Source organism: Mercenaria mercenaria, chromosome 13 (genome assembly GCF_021730395.1).
Source record: "Mercenaria mercenaria strain notata chromosome 13, MADL_Memer_1, whole genome shotgun sequence".
Taxonomy (NCBI): Eukaryota; Metazoa; Mollusca; class Bivalvia; order Venerida; family Veneridae; genus Mercenaria; species Mercenaria mercenaria.
Window position 1 is genome coordinate 44,388,466 of NC_069373.1, and position 11,863 is coordinate 44,400,328.

Genomic DNA, 11,863 nt, shown 5'->3' on the forward strand with positions numbered 1-11,863 from the left:
TCACGTCAAATTTGCAGTGAAATTAGTAGAAAGATTGCAAATCATGATGGTATATTTCTTATTTTGCTTCTTTAAAGTACATAAAAGCTAGAGAAAAAGTCTACGTTATTTTTGAAGAGCCCTCGTATTCAACTGTAATGGAATGTTGCTATCAAGCTAAGGTCTCCATATTTAAATAAGAAAACCTGGATAAGTACTGGCAAAATGATAAAACTCCAGATGGGCAGCCATCTTTGCAATTCCAAGCTTGAAATTTTCATTGCACATCACGCTGATCTTGGATACAGTGTGTCTAGGTGATCATTCACAATGAATCACTATCTTTCCTTAATGCAACATAAATAGAAATATAATACCTGGTTTCATTTTTGAAATTATTTTAGTCTAATTATTATTAGATTGCAAACTAAATGGTGTATTTTGAAAACGTATCCCTAAATATTCACCAAGACTCATAAATCTCCATGACAATATACTTCTCCATCACACATGTTTAAACTGTGTTAAAATAACAAATTTTCTTTCAGAAAACTAAAGTTTTTTTCTCACTTTCACATTGAAATTGAATCTTTAAATATGACTACATGACCTGATTGGAATAAGTGGCTTGAAGGAAGATGTATGAAAATCTAGCATACTTCGGATATGTGCATTATGAGGAAATTTTCTTTGTAATGTGAAGAGTTACAGAGCGGACGCGAAACACAGTAAAATGACCTTTGACCATTAAGAATGACCTTGACCTTGAAGAGAGACATCCAAAACAATGCGCTCTGCACCTTGTCTTGATGTGATGAACATTTTTGTCTTTTTTTTTTTTTTGAAATCCTTCAAGGGGTTCAAGAGTTACAGAACAGACAGGAAACTGCTAACAGAGGGACAGATGGACACCGATGTGATGACATAAGACTTCCCTACGGGCGTATAAAAAAGGAAACCATCTGGAACTGTAAAACTTTCACCCCTATGATCCTAAACATATTACCAAAAAGATTTCTCAGCTGAAAAAGGGGCATGAATTTGTGTTTTAGCAAAACATAATTATCAAACATGTAGTACATTGCATATTTCATGTCATATCATGATAGTGAATAAGTGAGCGAAATTTTAAATCCATTCCCACAACTGGTTACTGAGATACCAGCTTCTATACAAAGAGTCGCAGAGTCAAAAAAGGTTACAAGTATAACCCCGTGAAATGCATATCAGGTCATCACAGTGAACCAGTAGGTTAAGTTTCAATCCATTCCACCTTGTTGTTACTGAGGAACAAATTTACGTATGAAAACAGAACCAAATCAGGATAGTAACACATACACAGCAGCTTACAAACCAATGCAATAGTTCTACTTATTCTATGACTTGTCAAGCTAAAACTTATTTGTGAAACCAATGCTGCCTTTTTTTTTTTTTGGTAATCATTAATCAAACTAGAGCTGCTTTTGAGAAAAGTGCATGTCTCCAACAACTGCCTACTCATCTAGCTTGGCATTTCTTCTCCATTATGTATCTGAGTCAACCATGCACCAAGACCTGAATCACTGGCATCAGTATTTTCTGTAATTCAAGGGCCATAATTCGGAAGTGCCTGTGCCGATTTGGTTTGTTATCTAACGTGACCTTAGACTTATTTGCAAACATATTTAATTCAAGTCTGGTGAAGATTGGATGAGAAATGATCGGCTTAAATCCGGACAAGATTTGTGACATACCAGAGTAAATCAATATATTATAAAGTGGTGTGGGAAACATAATTCTAACTAGAAAATGCTTTTGTAAAAAAGCGCATGTCTCCCCCAATGCAAAGTCCTATAGGCAAGAAGTCAATAGGGGTCAGGAGCGAAAGTCAAAGAGACACTGATGGTTGGCTGCAATAGGGATCATCTACTTGGCATGTCCAGTCATCCCGCTAAATTTCAACACTCTTGGCCTAGTGGTTCTCAAGTCACTGTTCAGGCTCCTGTGACCGTGACCTTGACCTTTGATCAAGTGACCTTAAAATAAATAGGGGTCATCTACTCTGCATGTCCAATCATCCTATCAAGTTTCAACATTGTAGGTCAAGTGGCTCTCAAGTTATTTCCAAAAAATGATTTTACATGAACAGGCCACTGTGACCTTGACCTTTAATAGACTGACCCCAAAATCAATACTTGAAAAACGGCGTTAAACTGAACACAAACCAAACCAAAATCAATAGGGGTCATCTACTCTGCATGTTCAATCATCCTATGAAGTTTCAACATTCTGGGTCAAGTGGTTCTCAAGTTACTGATCGGAACTGGCTATCAATGTTCAGGCCCCTGTGACCTTGACCTTTAACGGAGTGACCCCAAAAACAATAGGGGTCATTTACTCTGCATGAACAATCATCCTATGAAGTTTCAACATTCTGGGTCGAGAGGTTCTCAAGTTATTGATTGGAAATGGTTTTCCATGTTCAGGCCCCTGTGGCCTTGACCTTTAACAGAGTGACCCTAAAATCGTAAGGGGTCATCTACTCTGCATGACCAATCATCCTATGAAGTTTCATCATTCTGGGTCAGTGGTTCTCAAGTTACTGACCGGAAATGGTTTTCAATGTTCCGGCCCCTGTGACCTTGACCTTTCAAAGAGTGACCCCAAAATCAATAGGGGTCATCTACTCTGCATGACCAATCATCCTATTAAGTTTGAACATTCTGGGTCAAGTGGTTCTCAAGTTACTTGACGGAAATGGTTTTCAATGTTCAGGCCTGACCTTGACCTTTGATGGAGTACCTCAAATATCAATGGGGCATACTCTTTATGATCATCATCCTTAAGTTTCAACTTGTCAGTGTTCTTAGTTATGATGAATGGTTTCAATGTTCAGGCCCTTGACTTGACCTTGATGAGTGACCCAATCAATAGGGTCATCTACTCTCATATCACATCCTATCAAGTTTCAACATTCGGGTCAAGTGGTTTCTAGTTATTGATCGGAAATGGTTTTCAATGTTCAGGCCCCTGTGACCTTGATCTTTGACGGAGTGACCCCAAAATCAATAGGGGTCATCTACTCTTCATGACCAATCATCCTATGAAGTTTCAACATTCTGGGTCAAGTGTTCTCTAGTTATTGATCGGAAATGGTTTTCAATGTTCAGGCCCCTGTGACCTTGACCTTTGACGGAGTGACCCCAAAAACAATAGGGGTTGTCTACTCCAGCAGCCCTACAACCCTATGAAGTTTGAAGGTTCTAGGTCAAATGGTTCTCCAGTTATTGCTCGGAAATGAAGTGTGACATACGGACGGACAGGGCAAAAACAATATGTCTCCTGGGGGAGACATAATAACACAGAAAACATATGATCAGCAACTCTGCAAAGAGACTGAGGGTGATGATATACTATCAGTTATACTTGTTTCCTGACACGTGGGAAATGGAGCGTGTTAGCATTGCAAAGCAGACTTAACCAATCAGATTTTTTTTTTATGGATTTCTTTTATAACAAAATGCTGAAAAAAATAATACATTAATAGCATGACTAAATACAATAAGTAAAGCTTAACATCTTAAGTTTTAAAAGCAAATAAAATAATTCAGGAATAAGCAAAAATCAATTTCAATGTGGTATTTACCTATTTGTAAATATCAACCACAATTGCCAAAAAAATTGAAACAGCGACTTCTATCTTAAAACTTAGTCCTTTTTGTCAACTTCAGCAATTTAAAGTTATCATTAAAACACAATTCCTTACATAAATAAAAAGTAAAATTTTGAAGAAACAGTATCATTTCTAGCCAAAAAACTTTCTTAATTGTATGGGTAACTTTAATGAATTCCTTTTCAGGTTCAAGAAAAATTCTGGAACAATAATCCATTCTCTCAATCAATCAGTCAGTTCTATAAACAAGTACAAATCAAAAATAGATTGAAAACAGCAACAACTTTGAGCACATAGGAATTTGGGATGTCACGTAAGCATTAAAATTTTTAAGTCTTTACTCAGCAATTTTACTATCACAACTCTTCCTTTATATCTGTTTTTCCCTCCTTCAGAGATTCGCAATACATTTTGTAGACATCAGGTCGGGCGTTTGGGCTCACCTCAAATCCTAACTCCTGCACCCTCTTGAGAGCCCAGTCTAAACCAAGGCCATCTTGTATTGCAGCAGCTAGAACTCCGAAGTAGGCTGAAATCATACAAAAAAGTTATTCCATCGCAGTTTCTCTGCTCAGTGTTTCTGTTAATATAGTTTACGAGTCATGTATCATTTAGGCAAATTTTAGCTTCAGTGCAAAACTACATTTTTTTTGTACTACAAGTTTATGTAATAAGAATGCCGTTTTTAACTTTTACTGGTCAATTATAATAATTAATTCACTAAAATATCCTGTAAGTAAGAAACTGACTTTAATTTCAAGGGCACAAGTCTTATCACAATGAATAATGAAGAATAAATGCAACTTTCCTTCTAATAATTTCATGTAGGGCCTTGAAATTATAGAGAACATTACATTCACTGAAACAAAAATTTGTTAATTAAGTCTGACATTAATTCAAAACTAGAGTTGTCACAGGAGTGATGAATTATACCCCCACAATATGGCCTTGTCACAGAACTAAGCCGAACTTGCTTGACCTTTGCCCTACTGACCTCAAAATAAATAGAGGTCATCTGCTAGTCATGATCAACTTCCCTCTGAAGTTTCATGATCCTCGACCCAAGCGTTCTCAGGTTATTGTCCGTAAAAGGATGAAATGACCTTTGGAACTCAAAATCAATACAGGTCATCTGCTTGACACGATCAACCTCCCGATTAAGTTTCCTGATCCTAGTCCCAAACGTTCTGAAGTTATTTCCGAAAACTGTTTAAATGTTCCGGGTCACTGTGACCTTGACCTACTGACCTCAAAATCATAAGGGGTCATCTGCTGGTCATAACCAAGCTTCCTATCAATTTTCATGACCCAAGGCCCAAGCATTCTCAAGTTACCATCCGGAAACCGTTTAACTGTTCCGAGTCACTGTAACCTTGACCTTTGACATACTGACCTCAAAGTAGAACTTGACCTGTATTTCATGATGTTACACCTGTGTACCAAAATTTATGATCCTAGGCCCAAGCATGCTCAAGTTATCATCCTGAAACCATTAACTGTTCCGAGTCACTGTGACCTTGACCTTTGACCTACAGACCTCAAAGTCAAACTTGACCTGTACTTCATGATGTTACACCTGTGCACCAAAATTTATGATCCTAGGCCCAAGCGTTCTCAAGTTATCATCTGGAAACTGTTTAACTGTTCAGAGTCACTGTGACCTTGACCTTTGACCTACAGACCTCAAATTTAAACTTGACCTGCATTCCATGATGTTACACCTGTGTACCAAAATTTATGATCCTAGGCCCATGCGTTCTCAAGTTATCATTCGGCAACTGTTCAACTGTTCAGGGTCACTGTGACCTTGACCTTTGACCTACTGACCCCAAATTCAAACTTGACCTGTATTTTCTGATGTTGCACCTGTGTACCAAAAATTATTTAAATCGGTCAAGCCTTTCATGAGTTATCATCCAGAAACCATGAAAACCAACGGACCAACCGACCGACCGCCAAACTCACTCCTATATACCCCACCAAACTTCGTTTTGTGGGTGTATAATAAGATATTAGATTGTTGCTTATTTTGAATGTAGAAAATGATGTTGCCAAATGTTTCCCGACCCTTATCTATTTCAAGTGATAGAACTTCTAACATTTTGCTTACAGACTTCAAATTTGATAGAAAAATGAGGTAATCTAAATACAAATGTACCGTATACTTCAAATATAAAATCTTAAAGAACCTATTTCTGTTTTTTATTTATAAAGAAAGTCACATTAATTCCAGTTCCTCGCTCTAGTTTAAATTTAAGCAAATTACTTAAAATTATGAGTTACAGACAACCCTGTTACTTCTTTGTCTGTAGTTTTCGTTTTATTAGGTTTCAAGAGAAATCAACCGAATTTGAGGTTTTAATGACGAGGAAGACCCATATGCCTAACTACAAGGTGGGCTTCTTACTTTTACGAAATGCTGGAAATTTACTGTCTTAATTTGAAACCATTTAGCCCAGCTAAAGTGGAGATTTGAAGCCACAATAATGAGGGACCAAGTAATTACAAGTCAGGAAAGTTAAACTATTGGCAACAGAGGCCTCCGTCAACATTAACCGGATCCACCTAAAATACGGGATAACCGAATTACCTTTGCATAACGGAAGTACCCTGTGATTTTTTAATTAAAGTATATTTGATGTTTTTGATATAACTCTTCAATCATATTATCATATTAATAGACAATATACAAAGGAAAAAAATACGTTCACGCAAAATTAATTTTATACGATTGAATTTGGAGCGTTCGCAGCCGGAAATTTCCATAACGAAATACCGTATTTCATAATAAAACTGAGTATTTTGTAGTGGCATGGCAGAAAAACATTTTCGGTATAATATAAAAAATAGTTTACCAAAAAATTCAAGATTTATTAACATACAACGCAACACGATCATTTATAACGAGAATTGAAATGTCCGAGCCTTAGAAAGTGTTCACTGACTAACGTTCCTGCTGACAATACGAATGTTGATTTGGAAATTATTTAATAGTTCTTCAATTCATTGAAAAAAAATTAAAAAAGAAAATAATTTATGATACAAAAGATATTGTATTATTTATAACAATGATTATAGACAAAAACGTTTCTATTGACGGCATAAACCCGGCTGATTTGGGAAAGCTTAACATGATCGGAAAGAGGATCTATGCCTTTATTATTTGAAATTATTATTGGTTTCTCATAATTTCATTACAATTAAAAGAAAAAGTAATGGGATTGAAGAAATGAGCAAGGATTCGAGTTTAAAAAGAATTAATACGAAAATACGAGTGGCATAACCTAAAATTTGCATTTTTAAATGAATTTAACACCAAACAAGCATGTAAGCTCATAAGCCTGTCGCTGAATCGGAAAGGTACTTGCCATATGTTATTTTGGAATCTAATTGAAATTAAAATTTAACAGAATTTATATCTGAATACATGTAAAACAATGTTTAAGAAGAAAATATATTGTCATAAAATCATGTTTCAAAGATTATATCATGTTTATATACTAATATAAGAATAGAAATACTTTATCTGGTTTCAATACCAAATACATGAAGATACCTTAAAATTATATGCGGTACGAAATCAAAACTCAACTGTTCTTGTACTATGTCCCATAAGTTTGATTGGATTTCACAAACTATATATATTCCAATTAATCTGTGTATGTGGAAGTGCACTACAATACATGTGATAATCATGTCTAAGGGGAAGTGCCAGTTAATATTTGATACCTTCTATTTAATTCAACATATAATTGGGATGTATCATTATTGCAAACTGAAGTCTAATTGAAAAATAAACAGGTACATTCATGATATAATTTTTATTTTTGCACACGAAAAGCTTATACCAGCCTAATACAGTATACTTAACGTATCAACACTTATTCAATGTTTTGTATTTTAACTAACAGCGATGAATTGCAGATTAAATCATACATTGGCCTAATTTTTTTTACGAGTTGACATTCCAGATACACCACAGAAGGCGCATTTATATATTAATGCTAATGCCCTTGGTATGATTTTCCAGGCGTGTAACGTAACTGTCACCAAATATTTTTGTCTATGGTTAATATATCATATTATTGAATGAAGCATATTTCCTCGACGGCAGATTATTTTGACAACGAAAAGCCGTAAAATCATCTTTAACTTTCTTTAAATATTTTGATTGATACTATAGCAATCAGTGTCCACTCAACATGCTCAACTTGTTGATTGACAGGTGACACTCGAATAACATGCCTGTTCGTTATTAACAATTATAAGGTACTTTTAACAGAATGATAAGCAATAAGATTTAAAAGTATATTCATATTTCTCCTTACAGGTACAATAATACGAGGCAAAGAATTTTTTCTGAGTCTATGTTCAAGAGTTCAATGTGGATTTTTTTTATCAAACTAATTACTTTTATCTATTTAACCTGCTGCTACAAAGCATCTTAGTTGTGATATGACAAATACCCTGCAAAAATGGACTGGTTTATCATTAAATTTTGGCAGTACCATTTATTACTGGAAGGGGTGTTCACCTAAAATTCACTGACAGAATAGCTATCATTCAGTGCAGACCTGAAAAGACGTGCAGGCTGATCTTTGTCTGCATTGGTCGAAAAGCACAATCACTTGCAGGCGAAAGTCTAAAAATGATTTAGCCAGTAAAATACTTTTTCAAGTTTTGTTAACATACTAACCTACACGTCTGCCATCTCCGCAGTGCAGTAACACAGGACCATTTTGTCCAGCCTCTAATAAAGTGTCTCTTACTTGACGAAACGTTTCTGCAGTAAAATTAGTGTCTGGTGCTGGAAAGAGATATTCATCAATAATTGAACAAAAAAGTTTAACAAGAATAATTTTTTGTCAAGAGGATTTTTGTTTGTTTTGAGTCACACCAGTATGATTTAGGTCATATGGCAGCTTTTCTAGCTTCTGACGGTCAATGAAGACCCCAGGTACTATTTTGGGAATTATTTCATCATGGACTGGCACTTGAGAGAAACCACTGACCTTCTATTTAGCAAGCTCAATTGATGGCTTCCCCACATAAAGAATTTTACACTTCAGCAATTATCAAACTAACAGAAGTGTATGGTGATTTGAAAGAGAGACTTTAACCACTTGAGCCAAGGAGAAAGTTACAAAAAGAAAATACTGAATGAATACAGTTAACCTAAAACATTACTGCAGTCAAACCTGATCTTCAGACAACCTGCAAACAAAGACAATTAAGCTCTAAAGAACACTTAGTTTCATTTTTGACTTTATATATACTGTAGGGTATTTAAAGCTATTTGAAATTCCTCAACATGTAAATTTCAAACAAGTTTGAAACAGAATGTATCATATGACACTGAAAAATGACAAAAGTGGGTGAAAATAAAATTCAGATGTTACAAGAAAAAATAATGATGTCATACAAATGGAATGATTGTCGAATAATTTTCATTTTTACTCATCACCTAATTATATAAGAACTCAGAAATTTATCTTGTGAAGCTCTTTGGTTTAACTAAGTAACAAAATTTTGCTTTGAAGATACTTACAAATTGGAATGTGATAGTATTTCAAAGAAGATTTTTCAACTATATCTTTTTCAAACTGTTCGTTGTAGCCAATATCGTCTCCAAATTCGGATGGATTTTCTATTTCATAATTAATAGTGGATTTTTCACCAATATAATCTGAGCTATGGTGGCGGTTGATCTTATTCTTTTCCAGTGTGTTTAGATCCTGCCTAGGTGGGGTAGTGCCATTACCATATGTTGTACTTCCTTCTTTTATATTCAACAAAGTGATAGGCTCTTGGGATGGTTTACCATTATGTGTCAAACCAAGTCTCATATTAACAACAGCTTTAAACCCAGTGGCCTCCAGTGCCTTGACATCACATTGTCTTATTTGTCCAGCCACATACCAGTTTTTAGAAACAGGATGAGCTAGCCAGAAATCCAACCATTCTTCTGGCTGACAATTATGTTTTGGTGGATTTTCAACTATTTCCTCACCAGTGATGTTAGCAACAACCTCTTTCAAATCGTCATGGGTAAAGTCTAAGCCCATGGCTGCTGTAATTTTGTAAAAGTCTTCGCTGTAAATCTTTGGTTCATAGCTAGAGTTGTAACGTGTTTGATTAGCCATATACATTAAGGTAACAAAAGTAATTGTGTATCCCCTATCACAGTGTAACAAAATAGGTCTTCGTAAATTGGGAAGGACATCTGAAAATTTAAGAATAGTATCCACACTACCCCAGTCATCATTAGCACCAATTAGCGCAACATACTGCAGACCTGCTTTGTGTGCAGCGGCCCAAGCCTCTGCGGATGTTGGTAGATACTCTCCTCCAAAACTTCCATAATCATCAGTTTCATATATAAACAATGACAGAATACTTCCAAAACCAGCTTCAGATGCATATTTAATTTGTCTTTCAGTTAGTCTTCCAGCAACATGGAAATCGGGTGTGACTTCTTTAGCCCACCAAACCTTACTTGGTGAATTAAAACCAGGTGGATTTCTTTTAACAGCAGTATCAACATTTACAGCAACAATAGTTGATAAAGTTAAACAAGTAAACAGTGTTATCAGAACAAGCATAGTTTTTATTTTAGATCTACCCATATTGTTTGTTTTGTGTTCTTCATCCGTACTCGGCTGTAAACAGAAAAGGTTTACATCCATAACGCCTGAATTAAAGACTGGTGATAATTTAATATTATAAAGTCCCTTCACAAAGAATTTTACAAGTTAGCTACCAAAGCAGTTCCGAAGAGTCCGCATCCACAAGAACATAACACACAACTTCACAAGATAATAAAAACTTTGGTCCAACTGAAAGGGGTGTGTCCCAACAGTTTTTCTCAAGACTTCAGTGACCAAGACAATGTATTTTCTTTTGAGAGAAACAACTGGTTAGAATAATGTTCACAAATAAAGTTGAAAATTGTTTCAATATGTTTAAATAATTTTGTCGATTGACGTATCAAATTTTATTTGTTATCTTTTCTCACACGTTATCGTTCCCAGGTCAAGGCCTAACTAAACTAAAGGAACCAGCGTGGGAGCCATCTGGTCTAGTCGCGTAATGGCTGCCAGGTATTTGAACACTAATTTTTCACTTGGCATGGCAACAGAGGTCTAAATTGAGGCTAGTTTTTGTTTAAATTTCATTGTGGATGTATTGTTGACATTTTGGTAGGAAAAATGGGAGAGCAGGTTGTATTTGGTGAAGTCAAGCTCAATTTTAATATGAGTAGTACTTCCAGGTCACAGCAGTGTGATTTTGATGTCAGTTTACAGTAAGTATGTAAATGTGACCAGAGAAATCTCTCTTAGAAGATGCATGACCCCTACATTTCTCTTCGTTTTATATCAGTTTTATCATAACTCTTTAAAATGAGTTAAGGATTTGATCTCTGAAATGGGTCTAGCTATGTTTGGTAGCTCTTTAAATAAGGTCAGTTTTATATAGAATATATAGGGAACACTATTTAGGCTATTGTGACCTCAAGGCTGTTTGAGCGGTGTAGCTGTGTAATCTTCTAATCAGTAATATTATACATCGACAGGCATAAATATACTAAAAGTCACACTTTGGAAAGAAAGTAAATAAATTAATAATTTGTGCAATAAACAAACTTCCGAGGCTGTTACACATAGCCAGCTGACCGTATATTTATAAATAGCCCGGTAGTGTCTCCGAAAAATATAGCACTTTTATATAAATTTTAGATCTAAATGTCACCAATTGACAACACAAAACAGGGGCGTCAGAAGTGGGGGCGTCGGGAGTGGGGCCGCGACCGCGGCCCCAATAATTTGCCCAAAAACGATTTTTTGTAAATTCATAAGTTGGAGTCGCAGGTCCGCGGACCCAATATTTTGTATAGTATATTAAATTTTGCTTCGCGTTTAACAATACACGCTGTCCAGATTAGTGTGTTACTGTGGTGACAGTGACACGATCGGGGTGTTAATTGGAGTCATACACACGTGTCCGTGATTGGACTTTATTACGCATGAACAAATCAGCATGTTTTTAATTGGCATGTCTTTAGTCAATGGAACGTTTAAGCTATACCCAGCCACAAAGATATAAGGTATATATTAACTTATTAAATTCAGAAAAATAATTATCTTGTTTTTATTTAATGAAAGAGGTAAGTGTTAAGATTTATCACACCGCTAAGATGTAAGGAATTAATTACATAAATTGTTTTTACTAAAA

General features: G+C 35.5%; 1 protein-coding gene across 1 annotated transcript; it reads right to left on the reverse strand.

The window, feature by feature from the left end:
- Positions 1-2,981: 2,981 nt before the first annotated feature.
- LOC123529244 (uncharacterized) lies at positions 2,982-10,900 on the reverse strand. The gene is made up of 3 exons (XM_045309480.2): positions 9,180-10,900; positions 8,328-8,438; positions 2,982-4,160 (listed from the first exon to the last, which is right to left on the reverse strand). The coding sequence occupies exons 1-3, from the start codon at positions 10,315-10,317 to the stop codon at positions 3,988-3,990; spliced, it is 1,422 nt and encodes a 473-aa protein (XP_045165415.2). The 5' UTR covers positions 10,318-10,900; the 3' UTR covers positions 2,982-3,987.
- Between the last annotated feature and the right edge of the window lie 963 nt (positions 10,901-11,863).